Source organism: Lagenorhynchus albirostris, chromosome 1 (assembly GCF_949774975.1).
Source record: "Lagenorhynchus albirostris chromosome 1, mLagAlb1.1, whole genome shotgun sequence".
Classification (NCBI taxonomy): Eukaryota; Metazoa; Chordata; class Mammalia; order Artiodactyla; family Delphinidae; genus Lagenorhynchus; species Lagenorhynchus albirostris.
Genome location: NC_083095.1, coordinates 43636205 through 43659950, shown reverse-complemented (window position 1 = coordinate 43659950; position 23746 = coordinate 43636205). Strand labels below are relative to the sequence as shown.

The 23746-nt window shown below is 37.0% G+C and overlaps 1 protein-coding gene and 1 pseudogene across 3 annotated transcripts; both read left to right on the top strand.

The window, feature by feature from the left end:
• Positions 1-1318: 1318 nt before the first annotated feature.
• NAA30 (N-alpha-acetyltransferase 30, NatC catalytic subunit) lies at positions 1319-22073 on the top strand. Of its 3 annotated transcripts, XM_060142080.1 has the most exons (6): positions 1319-1453; positions 1712-2483; positions 7240-7363; positions 9126-9181; positions 9702-9765; positions 18634-18736. In XM_060142080.1, exons 2-5 carry the CDS (start codon positions 1713-1715, stop codon positions 9717-9719), a joined length of 969 nt encoding a protein of 322 aa, XP_059998063.1. In that variant the 5' UTR covers positions 1319-1453; position 1712; the 3' UTR covers positions 9720-9765; positions 18634-18736. The 3 variants fall into 3 exon arrangements, with proteins under 3 accessions (XP_059998063.1, XP_059998067.1, XP_059998057.1); XM_060142084.1 differs by lacking the exon at positions 9702-9765 and having other exon boundaries at positions 1712-2261; positions 18634-22073; XM_060142074.1 differs by lacking the exon at positions 9702-9765 and having other exon boundaries at positions 18634-22073.
• On the top strand, positions 14465-15344 carry LOC132530024 (chromobox protein homolog 5-like; annotated as a pseudogene).
• Positions 22074-23746: the final 1673 nt, after the last annotated feature.

The following is a 23746-nucleotide window of genomic DNA, read 5'->3' as shown; positions in this document are numbered from 1 at the left end:
AGAAAAGGCTGAAATAAATAAGCTTCTACATGTCTATTTGTGCACAGATGTATTTCTATAAAAACCTATAAATGAGTTAATAAATACATGTAAGATATTTAGGACAGTGCCTGGCACATAGTAACACATTATATTATTTTTATCACTATAGGTTGACCTTCTAGATAGAAGGTGATAGTACTTGCTTAACATCTTTGGTGACAAGGACCTTAACGGCTATCCAACAGCTACGCTACAATGTATTCTTCTTTTTACTTTAGATTACGGCAAAAATTGCAGTCAGAGAATTATATCCCTGAAAACATTCATCTGCTGCATACCTGCCCGGTTCTACATTCAGTTTAAAAAACTTAACTTCCTCAGTGTGCTGGTGAGTTAACACTACCTGTGTTTCTCTTATGAAAATCGTGGCTGTGGACCAGAGCGGAAAGAGCGGAACCTCCCGCTCAGGCGCGTGCGGCAGTTCTCTTCCCTCTGCATCCGCGCAGGGGGACCACTTGTTAAGAGAAGGCTGGGAGCAGGTTCAGGACACCTCTTGACTGGTGCTTCTCACCCTGTCACAATTCGGGTCACAGGTTTAGGAATGTGCTTCTTAGCCATTGTCACTCTCTTTCAACATCTCTAACTCTTCCCCAGGCGTGTTTGCAGCTGCCCCCGCACCTGTTAATCCCATTTACTTCCAGTTTTCCTGGGCGGGGTGAAGGGGATAAGGAGAGAGGAAGAGGACTACCTGTCCACTTTCTCTTGCTTCGAAGCGGCAAAGACTAAACCTAATTCACATTGCAAACGACCAGGTTTCATCAGTCATTCCCATATTTTTCACAGTTCAAAGTTTTTAACTTCCTCTCCTTTTCAGGGATTTTTCTCTCCAGATTTGCTCCATTTTTAAGGGACGCGGGTAGCCCTCCCCCCGCCCCCGGTCAGAGGTAAGGTTAAACGTTGTACAGCCGAGGAAAAGCATTTTTAGGAGACTTGTCCAAGGCCGGGGCAGCAGGCCCGGAGCGGGCGGGCTTCGCGACAGCACCGTGGGAGCGCCTGTCCCGCCCATCCTTCCCGGGCCTCGCGTTGCAAGATCCGCGGTTGAGCCCCAAGGCCGAGGACAGTGGGGTTGGGAGCTGGTGACTCCAAAGCCCTCTGCAACTTCCCCGCCCTACAGCCCCACCCATTAGCACGCGGTCTCCCCCGGGGCCCGTAGGAGACACCTTCGTCCCCGCCCCTCCACAGGTCACCTCCCTCCACGCCCCTTTCCCTCGGCCCCGGCAGCCGGCAGGCAGGGAAGTGTCGTAAAGCCAGGCCCAGGAAACTTTACCCGGGGTAACAGCCGAGGCGCTTTACGGCGACGGCGGCTGAGTGTGAGGCTTGGCGGCGGTGGAGGCAGCCGCGGCGGTGCGGGAGGCGGCGGCGGCCGAGGAGGAAGAGGAGTGGCGGCAGTGGCGGCGGGGACCTGTGCGGGGTGAGCCTGCGGTGGGGACGGGGAGGGGCCGCGGGTGACAGGGCTGGCGGATGGGCGCGGGCGGACGGGGACGGTGGCCGGCTGAGCAGCTGGGCGGCGCTGAAGAGTTGGGGGGGCCCGCGGAATTGGGGCGCCAGCTCTGTGAGGGACGGTTTCTGCCTTTGTTTCCCCCCCAACCCTGGCCGCCCCCTGCCCCCTCTACTCCGCGCTTGTCCGCCGGGTCTCATGGCTTCCCCTCTCGGTCTGTGTCTCCTCTAGGATGGCGGAGGTACCGCCTGGGCCTAGCAGCCTCCTCCCACCACCAGCACCTCCGGCCTCGGCGGCGGCCGAGCCCCGCTGTCCCTTCCCGGCGGGGGCCGCCCTCGCCTGCTGCAGCGAGGACGAGGAGGACGACGAGGAGCACGAAGCCGGCGGCGGCGGCGGCGGGAGCCTGGCGGGCGGCGAGGCGACGGCGGCGGCCAAGGGGCATCCGTGCCTCCGCTGCCCCCAGCCGCCGCAGGAGCAGCTGCAGCTCAACGGATTGATCAACCCCGAACTGCGGCACCTCCGGACGGCCGCCTCCCTCAAGAGCAAGGTTTTGAGCGCGGCCGAGGCGGCCACGGTCACGGCCACCCCCGCCGGGGGCCCCAGAGCGACTGCAACAAAAGGAGCCGGGGTACACTCGGGCGAGAGCCCCCCTCCCTGCCTCCCCAATAATGCAAGAACTGCGCTCCCCAGCCCCGCAGAGGCAGCGGCGGCGAGCGATCCCGCGGCGGCCCGCAATGGACTGGCGGAGGGCCCGGAGCAGGAGGAGGAGGAAGACGAGCAGGTGCGGCTGCTGTCTTCATCCCTGACCGCCGGCTGCAGTTTGAGAAGCCCTTCAGGCCGGGAGGTTGAGCCTGGGGAGGATCGGACTATACGTTATGTCCGATATGAATCCGAGCTGCAAATGCCCGATATCATGAGACTGATCACCAAAGATCTGTCTGAACCCTACTCCATTTATACCTATAGATATTTTATCCACAACTGGCCACAGCTGTGCTTCTTGGTAAGTGGGTGGAACGAAAATAGGGTGAACCCAGCAGAGAGATCCAGGCCGTGCGGGGCAGGGAGTGTGAGGGCAGGAGTGGCAGTGGATGTATCCTGCATTTCATAGTATGTTACGTGATGTAAAGTGCGTGTATGCACTTCTAATTATTTAATGAAACTGCTTTGGAGGTAAGGGTTCATGATCCGGGTTAACTTGATACTGATGTAAATGCAATAAGCCTGTGTGTTGCATGTTGGGGGTCTTGTATCCTGTTTACATTAGCTTATAATCATGTTTAACCGTCTTTAATTATCCTCCCTCATCCTCAAAGCACTTTGCAGTCATTTAATTTGAACATGGTTCTGTTCGGATACAGGCCTTATTAATCTCTCAATTACAGCCATAATCAGGGAAGAGTGTATGCATAAACATGTTTTGGTGAACATGATTGTCAGTAAACTTGCTGTGGCCACACTGGAGAATTAAATCTTAGAAGCGTATTCCATAATTATGGAGATTGTTTCCTTTTACTTCAGCAGGGCAGTTAGCAGTTGTAGCCAGCCTGCTTTCTGGTGCACGGTTGCAGAAGGTGCTACTAACACTTCTGGTGGCTGAAAGACTCCAGAAACTTGAACAAAATACCCTTTTTGGGAGTGTAGGAAACTGTGAAATTGTTAAGTAATCTAATTTTTTTTTCTTTTTTTAAAAGAAGCTGGTCATAGATATGCTTAAGTTCTAGTACTATTGCTGGCTTGTGTGTAATATAGTTGACAGAAATTTTTTGCTTAATATATGAGTAAAAAAGACTTGGCTTAACCAAACAAGCTGAATTTTTTTTTTTTTTGACTTACGTAGTACTGGTAGTACCAATAGTTTCCCAATAATATTGACCAATTTCAGTCTGTATGAAACCTTTCACTTAAATATTGATGGCAGGTATGTGCTTTATATCATGTACTCACAAGCATGTTGTTTCCATTGAATTTTATTGAAGAAAGACAACATGCTTTTAAGGAGTGCTTTACGATATGTGAAGGGAAAAGCCACTACCATTATTTGCTGTTTTAGAATTGACTTAATTGCATTTACTAATTCCCTGTAAGATGCTTTGACAATACTTTAGAAATCTGTCTTTTTGATTCTATAGCTTGGTAGTGATCTGAAAATATAACCTCAGTATTGTTGATAATGGTAGCTGTGCTATTTTCTGCGTTCACTTTGCTAAACTTCAGTTTAGTATGTTTGTTTAAACTGGGACCTATTTTATATTCTACAAAACTGCTCTTACAGGATTCTAACCATTGCATCAAAATAGAAGTTCTAAGACACGTCTGTGTCAAATGAATATGGGAAGATGGTTTTCATAGCATTATTATAAATGTCATATCAAATGCCATTATAAATGCTGAAGATTGTAGATTGATTTAATTGTAAGTTAATTCACAAAAGCATACAATTTAGTTACAGTTTAAATTGAAATAGTGTATGTATTTCTGTTAATTCCAGAAAATAGTTGTGTATGTGTGATGATTAGTCAGCTTTTGAGTTCTGGTATTACCTAGACCTCTCTCAACTTGTCTGCCATTTTAAACTCTGATAAACTGAATATTAGTAAACTTTACTTTGATTTTACATAGACTCCTCCCAATTCAACAGCTAATTTGAACTTTAACCCTTAATAGCCAGTTTGTTTAACATTAAACTCTCAATATCTAGAAATTGTGATAATATGCAAGTGGTTGACCTGTAAGGTTTACTAATGCAAGTATGGATCTAGACGTATTGAACATAAAACAATAGTTAAACAATCAGGCCATTTGGAACTGGGGCCTTTATATTGGCGTTTAAAAAATTTGAATTTCTCATGAGAACTAACTTAAAACAAATATAAGTGTATGTTTATTTCAATTCATATTATTTTAGAACTATAAAGGATCCTAGAGATAATCTAGTTCAGCTTAATTTTTTTTTTTAATGAAAAAAAATTAAAGACCAGAGTGACTTAAAATGTTCGCGTCTCCAGATGTTTAGGGTCCAGAGATGTAAAGCTAGAACCCAGGTCTCCTGGCCTGTCATTATGGAAACAACTAAGAAGCTGAAAAATGACATACCTTTGAGTCATTCAGCCAAGATCCTTGTGTCACCAAGTTATGCTTCACCAAGTAATAGTTGTCCTTGCAGACAACAATACTAAGAGACTAGAAATCTTCAGAATGTTCCTGGTTTCCATGAGTAACCTGCAGTGGATCAAATGGAATATATGTGGTTGGACCTTAGAAAATCGCCAATACTTGACCATATTTGACTAACAAAAGTGACAGTTTCTAATGATTCTTCCTAATAATTGTAACAGATGTGAAAGTATGGTACTGTACAAATGGGAGGCACTGTCATTTACTCTGTACTTAAATAATTTGTCTCTTTTGAGTTCATGGTATTTTCAGTTGTTGGTGCCTTTTTGAACTTCTTAAACTTATTACCAGTGATATACTGTAGTACTTCTGTTATTTGTTCTAAATTTAAATTTCCAGATTCCTCTGTTTTCCTATTTGTGATATTCTGGAATTTGGGAATCTGTATTTCACACAGCTTGTATTTTTCAAGTTTTATAGATTGACAAGCATTTGGCCTTGTAGAGTTAAATTTTAATCTTGCCTGGAATTTTTCAGTTCCCATCCTTGAAAAAAAACACATTTTAATAGCATGAGTTCCAAATTTATGTGCAGAAGCTTTTATTTGTAAAAACTTAACATGCAGTTCAGTGATTCTTGTAAGTGTATATTCATCAGCAATTTACAGAAAAAATACAGAATTGGCCTTCCTCACTAAACATCTTACTAATAACAGTGAATCATATATTGGGCTTTTATTTTTAAATGATGTGTACAACTTGATTTTTGTTCCTATAGATTCTTGATTAGTAAGAACTCAATCTAGTCTAAGTGAACTAATATAATACTTTGTTTGCTTATTACTTTCTTGTCCGAGGACAAAGAAGATTTGTTTGAAATGCCTATCCAGTTTGAAAGTATTGTCCAGTTATATTGTGTCTAGTGGTTTTAATTTTTTCCCCTTTTGGATGGTTTATTAACTGTGAAATGTAGCTGTCCTATAATTTTGTATCATAGATTGGTATAGATTTCCATTTCTCCTAGCTTATGAGGTCAGGTCAAAAATTTTTTAATGTACCTCTCATCTCTGATATATGCACACACACACAAACCACACACATCTATTTGAAATAAGTTATGTTCAAATCAGAAAATGCTGTTCAACCAGGCAACTTTTGTATATGTTTCAGGACTTAATACAGAAAGAAATTATACTTCTCAAAAGAATTTTGAAAGAACCAGATTGATTTATCATGAATGAAAATGGAAATAACAATTTTAGAGGTTTATTGACCCCAAATAATTTTGGAATGTGTTGATAAAACAGAAATGAATTAGTGTGGATTGTTGAATTTAATATCCCTTCAAAGTAAATCAACTATACTTCAATTAAAATAAGTAAATAAAATTAATATCCCTCCTGACCTAGTTTAGGCTTGCGTGAAATGGATTAGAATTATCTTGCCTAAAGATTTCTCCACAGTTGAAAAAAGCTTTTTAATCAATTTACAGAATGATGAACTAAAAAAAGTCATAACAGATTCAAGATAAGAGAGGTATTAAGTGTAAATTGGGCTTTGCTTATTGATTTTTTTTTAACCCATTCCTGGTTTTTGTTGTTGAAATAGTTTCTGAAAAGTTAATTTTATTAAGAGATGATTTGAAGCTTTCATATTTTTTTTATGAGGGCTCTTTACAGCAAACAAGTATTTCTGTCTGACACATTATTAAACAATTGGAACTATTGCCCTTTATATTTACCAGAGTACAATATTTACTAGAACTTTTTGTTGGTGATGGAATTTTTGAAAAACATATTTTCAATGGTGATACTGGAAATTTTAATGAAAATGGAGGCTGATTAGCTTTTATTTAATAAGTAATCTTTGTGTGGAAGGCTGTACATTTTTATTAAAATAGAAAGCTCTGTAAAAATTACAGCTTTTGCTTTAATATGAAGCTTTGATTTTGAGATCTAGATATTCTGTGAGCTTTATGGCAATGACTCACACTGTCAGTAGAGCCCTAAAAATGAGACCATCGTATATCTAGTTTTTGTAGTCCTTCAATAACAAAAACCCCTTGGGTAGGATCTAAGGAATACCTTAAAAATAATCCTTTTTCTTTTAGATTTTTTTTCCCTGATCAAAATCTAACTATTATTCAGGTGTAAATATTATGTCTTATATCTGTCTTTCACTAAAACTTTATTATAATTAAATATAAATTTATAGTACTCTGTTGATAAGTTTCACAATATTTTGTGATATCTAATGAAAAGACTTTCTTAAAAAATTATTTTCACATGTTTCCCCTTTCCTAGATCTTAAACATGTAGCTCTTTATTGCAACTAATTGTAAGCACCTCATAAAGTACTTGAATGTTTACCATGTGGAAATTTGCTTTTTTTTTCCCCCTAGGCTTTAATAATGAGCCTAAGAAATTCATGTCCTAAAGAATGTTGAAAGATTTTAAAACTAGAACATTTGAAGGAGTTCTGGGATTTAGATTTCTGACACTTCTGTGACTGCTCTCTTGCTAGAATTCTCATTATTTCTTCCTCCCTCAGAAACACTGACCAATGGTTGGCTGCTGTTTCTGTGGGTAATTATGCAATACCTGATGGCAATGTATTCTTTGTAACTGTTTGTTTATTTTTAAGGCCATGGTAGGGGAGGAGTGTGTAGGTGCCATCGTTTGCAAGTTGGATATGCACAAAAAGATGTTCCGCAGAGGTTATATAGCCATGTTAGCCGTGGATTCCAAATACAGGAGAAATGGCATTGGTAAGAAAAATATTATGTCACAAAAAAATGCCTAAGTTATTTTCATTTTTTTTTTGAAGCAGAAGACTTAAATGTAAATAGTTTGTAGAAATGAGCATGAAGCTGAGGGAAGAAAATTGATTGCTTTTATTTCAAAATATTTTCAAAATGTTTTAAAAATGAATTGTTTCCTTTATTACTGTTTAATTATTTGAGAGATTATCTTTCTAACAATTAGAAGGTGATCAGTTTTCATCTCCAGACATTTTTTTGATCATATCCAAACTGCTTTGCATTATACTAAGTTCTGCAGTTTTTAATAGCATTATTAGGGTGCTTGATCACAGCACTCAAGCAGCTGTGTGTACTTGGGTTAAATGGTCCTCAATCAAGGCAAAATTATGGAGAAATTGTTACCATTATTTAGTACTAGTCATCAAACATTATATTAGCAATTCGGGAAGGACCAGGAAAAAGGAGAATTGTTTCTTACTACTATTCCCAAACTCATCTCTTTCCTGGGCTACCTTTCCTGGCCTTTGCAGTTAATCTTATACTCATGGTTTATAATGGTCATTAGAATCATCTGGGTGGTTTAAAAACAAATGCTTAAGCCCCTCCCCTTGAGAATCTTATTTGTCCTGTTAGAAGTAGGGCTGAAGGTGGCTGTGATGTAAGCCTGTTAAGAACAGCTGTCATAGTGTCTAAGACCTACTGGCTCTTTGTTCAAGATGGAGGATCAGGTAGATAAGCACTTGTCTGAGCATGGCACATTCTGAGAGGTACTGAAGCTAAGTAAGTATTCATGAAAAAAGAGTTTGATGCCTGTACCAGTATTTAATTACTAGCAGTTTTGTCACTTGTAGTTTTTTCTTTTTAAACTATGAGTGTCCAGTTTAAGACTGCTTCACACAATCTGAGACATCATGAGAAGTCATTATGAATAGGTTTACTTAGTACATTAGGTTCAGCCAACTTTTCTTATAGCGTTACACTTTGCCACTAAGATGTTTAATGAATTGGGCTTGTTATACAAGCCAAGTTTGAGTCTTTGATGTATTAAAAAGAGCTGGTAAGGACTCATGGAAAATGATAGGCAAATTGCCTGGCTACTTCAGAGGGCAGAAACCAGTGCCTTGAAGATTGCATCCTGGCCCTCAGACATATTTTGTATGGCCCATGTAACGTGTGCTTGCTTGTATTCATGGTTTGAAAATTGAGAGAGAAAATTTGGATTTCTTCTCTTAAGATCAGATTTAGCATTTGTTTTCCCTTTAATGTGCTAAGTATATCTGACCCTAAACTAGGATACAGACACACCACTGACGTCATTTGGTGTGCCCAGGCTTACTATAAGGTTTGTGGAGACTAACACAGTGTCTTGGGCCCACTCTGGGTCACAGCAATTCTGGTGTGATCTTTGGCAAGATTGGCTCAAAGGTCATGGAGTGAGTTCTTACCAGCTGAAGAAGTTCCTGAGTTGCTCTGGCCATATCTTACCTTTTTTCTTGGAATTAAACAGCATTTACACCTGAGAAAAGGATATATATCAGGAGATAGGTCTTTCAAGAGGAAACTTGTATTGCTATGCACAGGTCCTATTGGGCTCTCAGTTTTAAGTCTAAATTTTTTTCCCCACTTAATTTGAGATAATCTGTGTATCTCATTCAGGGTAGAACCCAGCATTTGACATTTCTTTGCTTCTTATGAATATTATAATTTAGGTATCTTTAAGAAACTAATTACATTTTTTACTTCATTAATACTCAGCTCTGTATTCTAGGTACTAACTTGGTTAAGAAAGCTATATATGCTATGGTTGAAGGAGACTGTGATGAGGTAAGTCTTCCTAAATGTTTAAGACCTTTTATCCTGGGCTGTATTCTACTGGGTATTTTTATAAATAGCCCATAATAAATTGTACTGCAGATTTCATTGCAAGCTATTATTATACAAATGTAACGTGCTGAAAATTACATTCCGTTGAAAAACACATGAACTTTGACCTAGAACAAATTTTAAGATGATAATGGGAGCTAAAATTTGTGTCAGAATGTAAAGGTAAAATTTTAGATATTTTTAGTAAATGGTATTCAGAACTCTGATTTGTTATCAGTTAAATCATTTAAGGTAGCTCTTATTATAAACCTTATTGTAATTGTGTATTGGCCTTGGTTTCTCTCTAAATAATACTTTTTTTTTTTTTTTCCTGTGGGCCAACTGTCAGCCCATATGAAGAACATTTCACATTTGAAAAAAATCTCAGCATTAAATAATAAGGCTGGAGGGAGGGAAAGACAACCACTTTTTAAATGTAGATCTATCTATAAATTAGCATAAAAGCGTCTTCTCTCTTCAGATTGTTTGTAAGGCCTGAAGGCAGGTAGTATCTTTGTATCCTGCAGCACTGTGCTTTACATACGGTAGGTGCTCAATAAATAATAGTGATGGTTGGGAATGTTAAGATTTACTATTATGTAATGTGGAAGGGGATAAGTATAAACTAGGGAAGTACAGATATCTTTAATATAACAGTGGTGACTAAGAAGGACCAGAGTTGTGCTAGTAATTTTATGAGCATTACTGCTAACACTTGTCTTTATTATTGGAGGGCAAATGTGCCTTAGAGAGTTCTCAAAATACTTGAAATTAGGTAATTTTTTTCTCAGACTGCAATAAGTAACTTGTTTTGGTTACTTTTTTTTTTTTTTTAAGTGGGGTTTTTTTGGTACAGAATTTATTCACAGTCACTAACCATCATTATTTGTGTGTATTTGGGGTGCAAAGTCCTTTCTTTTACCATCTTCACGCTTTTCAACTCTTCATCTTTCTTTCCACTAATAGCTGCTATTAATCTTGCAGTTTGCATCCTCCCATTTTCTAAGCACATGTGAATGCAGATGTTTACACATATTTTTTTTACAAATGAAATCACAGTTATTTTGCTATAACTGCTTTTTCCACTTAACAGTAACTCATGAACAGGATTCCATGTCAGTACAGATGTACAGCAGAGTATTCTCACGCTCCTTGTCCACATTCATAGTTCGTAGTTTGACAGATCACACTAAACCGTGGTTGTATGAGAAGGCCTACAGACATATTGGGCAGCACAGGGAAGACATCCTGGGATTTACGGATATTTAATTTTTTTACCCCGAATAAGAAAATTCACACATGGCAAAGGATCTCATATTCACAGCTTTTAATTTCAAAATGTAAAAGGTACAGTGATGATCTGTAAAAAAAAAGTAAAAGATACCCTGATTATCTACATCATTGGTAACTAAAATTTGAGTATAAAATTGAATATAAATTTTTTCATCAGTGTAAGTCCAATATGGACCATGGCTATATTGGCTTAGACAGCTCATCAAGAATAGAAGTCAGGCTTCACAAAAGCTGCTTAACAGTTCGGAGAAATCTTTGGGATGATAAGACCATGTTTTGATCCTCTACTGAGTAGTGTGGTTCCCAGTGAACAGGGATGTTATAAGGAGGGAGTATTATGTCCCTTATGAAAGCCTTTTCTGAGTTATCCTAGTTACTGCCTATGAGACAGGTAGTATGCTTTACCTTAACTGATCAAATGTTTAAATAGTGTTGGTTTTTCTTTGAAAGTTCTGAGGAATGATGAGATTTTGGTTATATTGTTATAGTCTTAAGGTTAAGGCCTAAATTAGTGATACATTTTATGGTAGAACTATTCATTGTGGGCTTAAAATTCTGATTCATTTTTCTTACTTTTCAAGCAATGAGTTTTACTCAATCTTAGACTGAAATGGGTATAGTTCCATGAACTTATTTCTGTTGTATGGTTTTAAGTGGATGGTTTGTGCAGTTTGAATAGCTCTGCCTCTGGATTAGGGAAGTCTTCCATGGTTTAAAAAAATTGGTTATCTGTGCCCCATATTGTTCAGATAAAGGATTTGCTGTAGAAAGGGACAGAACTCTTGCTTACTCTTTATTAGGCTTTCCCTTTCCCTTTCATTGAGTTTTAAACCATATAAGCAACAAACTCTTCTGTCCTCTTTACCCTTCTAATTTTTGATGGTAGTGTGTTTGTTGGTTCTACTTCCTTATATTACCATCTCATCCTGTTTGGTTTGCTTTCTTTCCCCTCCACTCTAGTGTAACTACTTTGTATTTGCTAGACCCAGTAGCTTCTTGGTCTTCCTCTGCTTATTAAAATGCTTCTCAGTCTTTAAGACCCAATTCAGATATCAACAACTCCTTTTAAGTTTTCCTTGAAAACCACCTTCTGTGGTTTTCTTTACCTCCCTTTCTGTAATACTTACTATGCTTAAATTCTTAAATTTACTTGTTCAGAGACTGTGCCTTAGCCACTGAGAGCAGAGATACCTTTTCTTGTTTACTGCTGTATTCTTAGTACTTAGTACAGCATTTGTGATAGAGTACATGGTTCATAAATATTGGTTGAATGATCAGTTTTGTGTTTACAGTATCTTATCTATGCCTCTTTTTTTTGGGGGGGTGGACTTTTGAATTTCGATTTGTCTATTTTTTCATTAAAAAAATTGTTTTTTAGTTCTTTTCTTTTTTTAGTTTTATTTTTTTTATACAGCAGGTTATTAGTTATCTATTTTATACATATTAGTGTATATATGTCAATCCCCATCTCCCAGTCTAATTAGTTTTTAACTTGTCTTTCTCTCTAAGCTTCTAAGAATAGCAATCGTCTTTTTTTTGTGTGTGTGTACATAAAAAAAATATCTGAAAAAAATATATATCTGCAGGGTTAACCAAGTTATTAAAGTACCCTTTGATAAAGCAATTATATATAAAAATAGTTTTGTATATAATTCATGGTTCTGAGGAAAACTTTGAAATTATAATTCTCCAAGAATACAATGACCAAATTATAAAATAACTGACATGTGATGTTACTTTCATTAAGTTAGGTCAATCTTCCTTTCTTTTAAAGTGTTAAGAAATTTTGACAAATTATCAGAAAGACATTTGTGAAGGGTTTTAAATTACATCTTCTACTGCTTAGGTCGTGCTGCTGGTTTTTCAATCTTAGAGAGATTTTTGAATCTATGAGCCTATTAAGAGAGATACATTTGGAAATCTCTATGAAGCTTTACTGTACACATCCAGTCAATTTTTACTTTCTGTTCTGTTTTCAGAATTTATTTATGACCTTGAGTCATGTTTATATTGCTTTTGGTTGCCACTTGTCATTTTAAGATAAATTCAGAGTGAATTAAACTGAGGTTAGTTGAAATGTAGATCTTGCTTTTGCCCAAGTAACAATGGTATTATTCTTCTGGTCTAATAGATCTTTTCATTTTGCCTTTACTATGACTTTCCTAACTTTTTATATCAGAATTAGACATGTTTAAACAGCGTAGCTAAAGATCTTTTCCATTTTGTGTATATTTGGATCTGACTAAAAAGTTATAGCATCAGAAAAAGAAACAGGTGGATTCATTACTTCATGAGTAAGAAATGCATTACCTATATTGCTAATCTAGCTTGAATTTGGTTACTCCTCTATGTGGTCTGGCTGCCAAACATTTAGTGGCTACTAGGAGAAGCTTCTTGAGCTTGGGTTTTACATTAGGGGAGACAGTAAGAAAAATATATACAAATAACATGAATGAGTTTTCTTGTGTACCTAAAATAATGAACCCACATGGTGGCCATTTACTTTTATGTACTTTTTTGGGAAATAAATTAGAATGAATGGAGCAGCATGATGAACAGTACTTTTTAAGCTGTAGATGTCCCTGAAATGTTCACCTCTGGAAATTTAAATTTCAAAATTTTTTTTAGATTTATGGTATGGTTACTATGATATTAATACTCAGAACTAACTCATAAATGATGAAAATATACTGGAATCAGAATTTCTTAATGGAGGTTAAGTGTGCAGTATGTGACCTTAAAACATTTAGTTGACCAGCATCTTCCTATTTTCGTCTATCCCCAGCCCCTTGGAGCCACCATTCTACACTCGGCTTCTATTAAGTTTGACTGTTTTAGTTTCTGTATATAAGTGAGATCACGCAGTATTTGTTTTTCTATGTTTGATGCGTTTCACTTAGGGTAATGCCCTCCAGGTTCACCCGTGTTGTCACACTGGCAGCACGCACCACTTTATCCATCCATTTGTTGATGAACATTTAGGTTGTTTCCTTATCTTGGCTACTGTGATAATGCTGTAATGAACATGGGGACCTCTTTGAGGTCCTGATTTTACTTTCTTTGGTTGTATACCCAGAAGTGTGATTGCTGGATCATATGATAGTTCTATTTTTAATTTTAAGGAACCGTCACACTGTTTTCCATAATGTCTGTAGCAATTTACATTCCCACCAACAGTGGGAAATTTATTTAAATAACCAATAATAAACCTGTTACATGTTAACAAAATAACATACATTTTATAGTAATGTACAAGATGACTTTTAAGCTTTTTGTGTTTAATAATTATATGTTTAACATTTTTAGTTTCATTGGAAACATATAGTTTGGCTGTGAGACAGGGCAGCTAGGTAAGGAACAGAGTAAAATGGAATTATTTAAACTGTAAGGATTTTTGGTTGAGTAGTTTGGCCTAGTTAAAGATCTGGATATGATAAGCCTGGGTTCTAGATCCATCTTCTGTCGATATAGTTGTGTGATTATAGGAAAGTCATTTAACTTCTTAAATCTGTCTCTTTGTGCAATGTAATGGTGGTTCTGATCTTAAAGGGATGTTATGAAGAGCAGTAAAATTGTTCAGTCAGATTGTCGGTGTAAGGCCTGTGAGGTGCTAGACAATAAAATAGTGCTTGCCGTCCCTCCAGGAGCTCCTAGCCTGTAATATTAAAAAAGGTTTTCTAAACTGTAATGGTTTGGCTCATCCTGACAATGGTTTGTTCCTGAGAGAATCCGTAGAACTTCACTGTAACCCTTATTTTCTGTTAAGTAGAATTCAACTTAGCCAAGTTTCTTTAGGATTAAAATAACCTTATTATGCTTTGGCTTCCTATGTAATATTCCCATGATGTGAACTAAAAGAATAATTTTATAGAGAGTTTCCAGTATAAACCCAGATCCTCTTTTAGTATGTTTATAAGAATTTCGTAATTAAGTGTTAAAAAGTAGTTACTGGATCCGGTAGGTAAAGGAGGGAACCCCCATTCATCTGCTGCCTCTGGGGCTCCTCTTCTGCATGAAGGTGTAAAGGTAGATTTTCCTCTTTTCTCCCTCAAACTGAAGAGCACATATGTAAATCCTTGTTTTTCCTTGTGAGGCAGGGGAGGCCATAGCCACAATGCTTCACTGCATGCATCTAACCCGGGGCTGGTTTTAACCCTGGCGCTCTGACCTAAGCTGCTCAGCTCCCGGAAATTCCAAGGAACCCGGTGGCCTTAGTCCTTCAGGTGGAACAGCGTGAGACATGGGAAAGAAAACCAAGCGGACAGCTGACAGTTCTTCTTCAGAGGATGAGGAGGAGTACGTCGTTGGAGAAGGTGCTAGACAGGCGTGTGGTTAAGGGGCAAGTGGAGTATCTACTGAAGTGGAAAGGCTTTTCTGAGGAGCACAATACTTGGGAACCCGAGAAAAACTTGGATTGCCCTGAGCTAATTTCTGAGTTTATGAAAAAGTATAAGAAGATGAAGGAAGGTGAAAATAACAAACCCAGGGAGAAGTCAGAAGGTAACAAGAGGAAATCCAATTTCTCAAACAGTGCTGATGATATCAAATCCAAAAAAAAGAGAGAGGAAAGACACAGATGAAGCAGACCTGGTTCTTGCAAAAGAAGCTAATGTTAAATGTCCACAAATTGTGATAGCATTTTATGAAGAGAGACTGACGTGGCACGCATATCCTGAGGATGCGGAAAACAAAGAGAAAGAAACAGCAAAGAGCTAAAGGAGGGGGTGGTCTCTGCCATTTCTCTTTGTACATAATACATTCACCTCCCTGCCTCCTCTCCCTCTACCCACCCCCTTCTATCCTAAACACATCCATAAAAAATGTGCTTATCACTGTGAAAAAAAAAAAAAAAGTAGTTACTACTTTTGTGGCGTTTTCTGTTGTGTCAAATAATACATGATCTCTTTGATTAGAGAATGTGAGTGTGCTGAGAGAATCTTTTCATTTTAACCAAGGTGTTAGCACTTTGTGTAATGTTTTTCTGTAAATTGGGCTTTATTTTATTAATCCGTTAGGATGGCAACAAACCTGAATTCAACTCTTAACTTACACGTCAAGTGTATATTTATGTAGCTATAGTTAGCCTCAGCTGTGTTTTGAATATTTTAGATTGCTGGATATTAATGAATATGGACCTGGATCCCCTTCATTATGTTAGATCTCCCATTCACTGCTTTGTTTTACTTTGGGGTGCAATCACAGGTACAGAAGAGTGGATACTATTAAGCTCTAGTTCACATTTGGAGTCTGGTTTATTCTTGTTCTACTGGTGGCCTTGAGTTTCATTCACTTGTAAGTTAGAGATACATCTGTTTCATAGGGTTCTTGTGAAAATAACATTATGACATATGCATGTAATATGAGATAATGCATGTGAAATGCTTTACGTAGCACTTAGTAAGCCTTCAAAGAGTATTATTTTTTTTACACTGTCGCTCTCCTTTTTATTTCTGTGAAATCAGTTCTAAGTTTTGAGTTGTTGCAGCTTTATTGCTTCTCATATTGTTTTGATTTAACATTTTAGCTGTAATTAGGTGCTGGCATAAAACAGAATTCTAGGAATTACTCAAGAGAATAGTTCCAAACTGGTAAATTGCATTGACCAGACTGGGGTGTTCCAAACTGGAGGATGGCATACATTACTGAACATTAAATTCCATTTTTTTAAGAGCAGAGAGAAATTGTTGACTTTTTATTTTCATCTTGAACCAGTTTGCTTGCTGTATAACTTTTATAGGAACATTTTCCCTTGATCTTGAACTATTAATGACTTGGTTTTAGATCTTTATAAAGTTTGGATTAGTGTGTGATTTGCTCTCATGAGTTGTTTGCATAGGTAATTGCTGTAAGATGATACTTTCTGTTTGAGTACTCTGGTCATTTAAAAGCGTGGCAGTACTTTCGTTTGTTTCCTATTTATGTAATGTATGTAATATAATGAAAGGTACTAAGGGCATATATAATTAACAAATGTTTAAGAGCCTTCTATGTGTCAAGCAGTGTGTTACGTGCAGAGGAAATGGCTGTGAACAAGGTACCCATGATCCCTGTCCTTGTTGGGCTCACCAGCTGGGAAAGATGTCATACTCATCAAACATTGAATGAAAGTGCAGTTGAACAAGGAGCAGTGCCAAGTGCTGTGGGGTAGTATGAAGGGAAAGAGATACTCTACCCAGTCTGGAAGTGACATGCTAAGGCCAAAAGCAAGAAGAGGAGGATGGGAAGAGTGTTCTTCCAGACAGAAAAAACAGCTTATGTGAAAGGTCTAAGGTAGGAAAGATAATGGTGGGTTCCAGAAACTTACAGTTTAGTGTTGATCGTGGCGAGTAACGGGGGGAGACCTAAAACACAATTAGCAAGGTAGGTAGAGGCCATATCTTGACGGACCTTTTAGGTCTCTTTAGATTACTGTTAGATTGTGGACGTTTTCTTGAGGACAAAAGAGAGCCAATAAATGGTTGTAAGCAGGGAATTAACGAGCATCACTGTACCTAGAGTGGGAGACCTTTGGGTTAGGAGGTTCTTGTATTTATAATAAAAGTTGATGGCAGCTTAGACTAGAATGTTGTCAATGGGGATAGAAAGAAGAGGATCAGTTTAAGAGAGATTTAAGAGAGAAAATTGAAATACTCAATGCCTGGATGTATGTAGCAGGGTGGAGAGGAAGGAGGTACAGAGATGACTCTTAGGTTTTAGGTTTGAGGCATTGATGGGATGGAGATCTTGTTACTGATGTGCGGAATTGTAGAGGAGTTGATCATGAGTTTTTTGGATCCGATGAGTTGAAGTACAGTCTTTTCTCTATTATTTATATCTGTTGCTTGAATTCTTGTCAGATTTTTTTTTTTATAGCTTGCGATAGAACAGGAAGAGACTCGTAGGCTTTACTTGGGCCTCTGTTTAATTATACTTTGCCCTTTTTTCCCACTCCAAACACCTCGGGGTTATAACATCCCGACAGTAACTGTGACTCACTGTGTTGATTCTCAGTGAGGTAGGTAGAGAATCAATAGAAAGGCAAATAGAGCTATGTATGTAAAAGTTGGGAGGATGGGATAGAGGATATTTTGGTAGGGGAAGGTAGAAGTAAAGTAGAAGAACATCACATAATAGTCAAAAGTATCAGTTCTTCATTGTCAGGGCCACTGGTTCAGTAATATTTTAAAAGACCCAGATAGAAGTTAATACCTCTGTTAAGTGTTGATATCCATAGTGTCTAGACATTCTCAGAATGTAGTTCTCAGAATGTCGTCCCCTTACCAGCAGCAATCCACATCACCTGGCAATTTTTAAAAAACGCAGCTTCTTGGGCACCACCCCAAACCTACTCAGAAACTCTGGAGGGGAGGTGCAGCAATCTATTTTAATAAGCCCTCCAGGTACACTAAAGTTTTGGTACCTTTGATCTAGGTTTGGTAAACTTTCTCTACAAAGAGCCTGATAGTAAATATTTTAGGCTTTGAAGCCCACAGGTCTCTGGTGCGACTGCTCAGGTCTGCTTTTGTATTGAGAAAGCAGCAATAAACATCATGCAGACCAATGGACATGGCTGTGTCTCAATAAAACTTTATTTACAAAAACAGGCAGTGGGCATATTTGGTCTAAGGACGATAGTTTTCAGACTCTGGTCTTGACTGTAGACAAATATGGTAGTTGTCGCCAGGATAAAGGATGACATATTAATGAAAATATAGGAGTTGGAGGTCAATCTGAATAGTTTCAAGTACTGGTTTATTTTCTTAAATCTTTGATTGTTGATTTTTTTCTTCATTTTTTTGTCACACTATACAGGGAACGAATTCATCTTTGTTTTAGTATAAAACATATATTCTCATTGCCAAAAATTCCAACCATTTCACAAAAATCAATAGAAAAGAAAATGTCCCCAGTGTTCCCACCCCACCCTTGACTTTTATAATTCTGATGACTGTTTTTCTGGGTTCTTCCTGTACGTCATTAATATTTACTGTTTTCACCATCAACTTTAAGACAATTAAATGTAGTTTCTTTTTCTTAAATATTTGATCTTATTGTTTATAAGTGATTTGTCAAATTATGAAATTATAAATTAGTTTCAAATATTATAAAATTATAACTTAGTTTTCTCTCTTTTTTTGAAGGTTGTTTTGGAAACAGAAATAACGAATAAGTCTGCTTTGAAACTTTATGAAAATCTTGGTTTTGTTCGAGATAAGAGGCTGTTCAGATACTATTTAAATGGAGTTGATGCACTGCGACTTAAATTGTGGCTGCGTTGAGAAACTGACATCAAGGAACAACTTTCCAACGATGCAGAATCGACCTTTGCATGCAATGCAATTTGTACAGAATTGCTTTGCAGGTGGATTTAGTGATTTCCATGCAGCTCTTATCTGTCAGTGTCTCATTTGAGTGTCGCACAATATTTGTTGCACTTTGGCATGGCGCATTTGTTCTGAATTAAAAGAGATTGTTTTAAACTTAAAGAGTTCTTTTGGTACCAACAAGATGTGCCAGTTGATAGCCAAGATTTGTTTGTTCATTTGCAAAGTCTGCTGACATTGTTATTTACACAGTGATAATTTTATCACAGAACCAGGAAGTGGAACATGATTTTTGTTCCTTAAAAAAGCCAATGTAGATTGTAAAAATCTCTGAGTATACTAACATTTCACACGAAACCTGCCATAGTTTTCTGAGGGGGTGGGGGAAAAGCTTCAATTTTAGGTTTTATTTTTTCAATATTAAATTTCCATTCTTGAATATTGGTACCTCAGTGATTAGTGAATGAAAAAAAATGTTATGTAGGGTTGGGTGTGTCTTAACAATGAGTAAAGATAACAATTAAATTGCGTCTGCCAGTGCCTGTGTAGATAAGTATATTTGTCTTCATCTCTATAGTTTTTGAATGCATGCTACCTTTTCCTTTTCTTTAAGGCCTTTGCAAGCAAACTTTTGTTTTTATTTAAATTCTAAATTTGGTAATAAATTATTTCAGATTTTTATAATTTGGATACTTTTTCCAGGTGAGTGACAGAGTGGTTTACTGTAGAAGTCCCTTCTTTTCTTACAGTAAGAAGTTGAATCTACTTGGAAAATCTTTGAGAAATGACTCAAAAGGGATGAGAAAAGTTGATGAAGCCGGGAATTGCTGGGTTTTAGATGCACTTTTTTTGAGAGTGAGGGAATTTTTGGAAAAGAGTAGAAAAATTAATGTAAATTGGTATGATTTTATTTAATCAAAATTGTTACTAAGCTGTGAGGAACAGCTTTTACAAAGTAGTTGGAACTTTTTTCCCACTTGGTTTGGATTCACATTGCTTCCATTTCTTAAAATGCTCCGCTTTTGGTTCTTGGTCTTGAAAATAAATTCCAAGGTGCACTGTATCTGTTTTAAACTGATTTTATTTTCTTTTCACTTACTTGTGCAAATTCTTGGGGGAGCTTTGCTTTATTAGTTCCCAGAAAAACAAAAGGGAGAAATGGAAAATTCTTGGAATGAGTTCTATAGGTTTTCTTAATAGCCATCACCATGTTCATTAGTTACATTGTGTTTTGGCCAATCTGTGCAATGTAATTAATTTTAAAGTTGATTGCTTTCAATGGAGTCAGGAAACCTGTGATGGATAATTTATTTGACTGGAAAACCTAGGTACCCATTAAAGAAAAGATTCATTCTCTGTGAAAAATGTTTTGTAGGAATGTATTGTTTTTTCATTAATTTGGATATGCTTTACTTCTGCTCTAGGATTTGGTTTGAATTTTATTTTATGGCTATAATTACTGTATTTTTAAAAACCCTACCTCCATTAACAGTTGGTAAAAGCCCCCTTTCAGGAAAGTTTGTTGCCTTTTTGTTATGTTTTTTTTTTTTAAGGGAAAGCTGCTCCTTGCTCAGTGTAGTGTCTTGAAAGTGAACATGGTGACAAGTATTTTTTAAATAAAGATACATAAATTTGGTGAAAATAAAATCTTCCTGTTGATGGGATCATTTATAGTTCCTTATTTTTAAAGAAAACTTTTTCTTTTCATTTTATATTGCCTTGAAAGTTTAATGGGCAGAATACTGGTTACATTTAAAATATGAAGACCACACAATACTCAGCTTTCCAGGTGACCATTTTGAATACGTTTTTGGTCAGACTTCATTTGGACTCTAGCACTTAGAGGAATACCAATCATAATGATGATTCTGTTATTCTTAATATGGAGGGAATTGAACTAATAAAATAGTTCAGTACTTTCATTATCAAATTTTATCTCACCACTTTATATTTGACTTGCTGGTTCATAGGTAATGATTGTTGATGAATGTACATTTGCTTGACTCACTAATGAGGACAGTTCTAAAGTAAATACATGCTAGATTTTTAGCTCAGCCATTAATTTTTTGGCAGATTGTCAATGAAACCATCACTACTGACCTTTTCACCCAGAATTGACCAAATTTTGCTGAATTGACTGGGTGTTTTAAACACAAACTTAACTGTGACTGAAAAGTCAAATGGTTGTCATATTGTTTAGCTGGTGTTTGTTGAATATCTGTGTCTACCTTATGTCTTTAATTGGGTGTGCAGAAATTGTTTACTTAAGTGGACTAAAATTTTATCCTCTAGCATGGTAACCCAGCACCAAAATTAAGTCTCCATTTCAGGTGAAGTAGCATCAAACATTAACTTAATTTTTGATATTGGGCTTTCATTTTTCTTATATAATCTTAAAACAGCTCCACTTAAAATTGATAGAGTGAGTTCACTTGGCTAAAACTGAGCAAAATTGGTGCAACTTTCTTTTAATGGGGTGCTGCCGCTTTAAGACTGACTGTACTATCCACTGACACTGGTTTGGCAGTTGCTACTGCTGAACATTTTTATACATGCTACCATGAAGCTATATATGTTAGTATTGAAGAAGCTAACGGGTATACTACCATTTTAATGTGTGGGCTGACTATAATTTCCCTTACATTAGGATGAAACTAGAGAATTCCACAGATCATAAACCAGACAGTAGTTTTGAAGCTGAAGCCAGCAAAAAAAAAAAAAAAATTACTATTAAAAAATTGGTTCTAATATTTTCTGCCTCTTCCCTAAAGTACCCTCCCCATTTGCTTGACAAATCTATGTAAAGAAGTTTGTTTGTCACATGTTTTAACTTTACCTTGCCCTGTGTTATGGTATTGGCTGACATGTATAAGACTGGATGTGTATATTTATTATGGTGTCTAAAAATCATAAAGTTCATCACTTTCCAGGAGCATAGATAAAAGCAAATTGGTAGTGCATCAGAGTTACTTTTCAGTGCACCATGACATCACTAAAATGAGTGCTATATTGTTATAGGGCTTTCAGGTTTGTAAAAATATAACCATAAATTATATTGACGTCAGATATGAGTTGAGTATCTATAAAATATCATGTGTATCTCAAAATATTGGACTGCTGTTTGATGACTGGATATTGCTGCATAATTTTCTTCTATTGTCCCATATCCTTTTGGAGAGAGAGTTTTAATGGGATTTGAAATGTGCAAGCTGTCTAAATAAGATGCAGTCAAATAAAGTATGGTTAAGTTGTGTTTGCATTTTTCTTTTAGATACAGCTGTGTGCATTTTATGTTCAAGTTGTTTTACTTTCACCTACTAAGAAGAAAAAAGAAAAAAATAGGCAATCTATTTTGTTCCCCACTTCCTGCCTTGCATCTAAGAGTTATTTGGAAGAAGTGATACACAATTGTTATCTCTCTCACCTTGTGTTCTGACAAATTTGAAAATAACAACATGAACTTGATTTTACTAAAAGTATTCAGAGTTATTAGTCAGCTCATATATCAGCTATCAATACAAATGAGAGCATTTTCTCATGCATTAAACCAAAACTTGTTTTTCTGTCCTTGTCCCATAGCAATTTATTTGTAAGACAGTTTTTATTTTAATTTACTCTTTTTTGTTTATACTTAAGTAACGTTTTGTTTTGTTTTGTTTTCCCCTTGCTAAGACCAAAGGAAAATAGAGCAATATCTAAAGGGCTTTTTGTCCCATTCTTGTGAGATTTAAATGGCAGTTATGTATTCTTTCATATTTCAGGATTTATGGATATTAGTGGAAGAAGAGATCTGTTTTAATTGGGACTGCTAAATTACTCTCATCATGCCTGTCAAATCTTCACTTTGTTCTTTTATACTCAAGTAGTGAAAATATCTGAGTTCATGTTTTACTTGGGCCCTATATGGAATTCTAAATACTTCATAAATTGTCTTAATAAGGACCAGAAAGTTGATACCGTTCTTTCACACCTATGAACAGAGATCAATAATAACCTGTAGCCTAGAGATGTAGTGATACTTTTAAGCAACTTTTTAAAAATGAGTTTGAAAAATTTCATGAGCAGATAGCACAATGCACTTTCTTCAGATTCAGAGCCGTCCCATAGCACTTTTTTTTGATAGAAATGTTAATTTGTGCTCTCCAATATGATAGTCACTAGTCACGTAGCTACTGAACCCCTGAAGAAAGGCTAGTATGATTGAAGAACTGAATTTTTAATTTTAATTAATTGAAATTTACACAGCCACGTGGTTTAGTGGCTCCTGCATTGGATAGCATAGCTTTAGATAATATTTAGACAGCAATAACTGAGGAAAACAGCTTTTGAAAAGGATTTTTTTTAAAACTATCTAATTCATTGAAGAATGAAATAGGATCATGATTAAAAATTACCTCTGAGCAATATACTCTATACAAAAGAGTATACCTACAGTATTTATGACGAAAACCTATTTCATTAAAACAGTATTTGTCACCACCCCTCTCCCTGCTTTTGCCGTGAATTAGCCATTCTGAGAAAAGCAGCCCTTGCAGTTTTTGTTATTTGGTAGTTCTCTGGGTTGCAGAGGTTCCGAGATTCAAGTGCCAAAAATTGGTTTCTGATGAGACTCCTGTCTTTTTAGCATTAAAATATTTTACATCATTAAGCCTAATAACTTGTCATTTTAGATGAATTTGAAATAATTTTACCTGTAAATGAGATTGGTCATTTCTCGTTTTATGAGTGGTCAAACTGAAACATGGAGGTGTGTCATGTTTACACTTTTTTTTGTTCCTAAATTCTAGAAGATTATGTATGTTGATACAAGGGCAAGTGTTTTTGTTTCTGAGAGAACCAGATTTATTTTCCTGTGTTCTCTGGCCACGATGTGTCAATCTTGATTCTAGCTGGACATCTTGTAAGTGTACTTCATCAAAAGAGCAGGCGT

What these genes read in the sequence shown, in the direction of transcription:
- NAA30 (XM_060142074.1), top strand. Translation starts at nt 1,713, where the DNA reads ATGGCGGAGGTACCGCCTGGGCCTAGCAGCCTCCTCCCACCACCAGCA. An exon ending in ATACAGGAGAAATGGCATTG is followed by an intron (nt 7,364 to 9,125) that starts GTAAGAAAAATA and finishes TCTGTATTCTAG; the next exon opens with GTACTAACTTGGTTAAGAAA. An exon ending in TTGAAGGAGACTGTGATGAG is followed by an intron (nt 9,182 to 18,633) that starts GTAAGTCTTCCT and finishes CTTTTTTTGAAG; the next exon opens with GTTGTTTTGGAAACAGAAAT.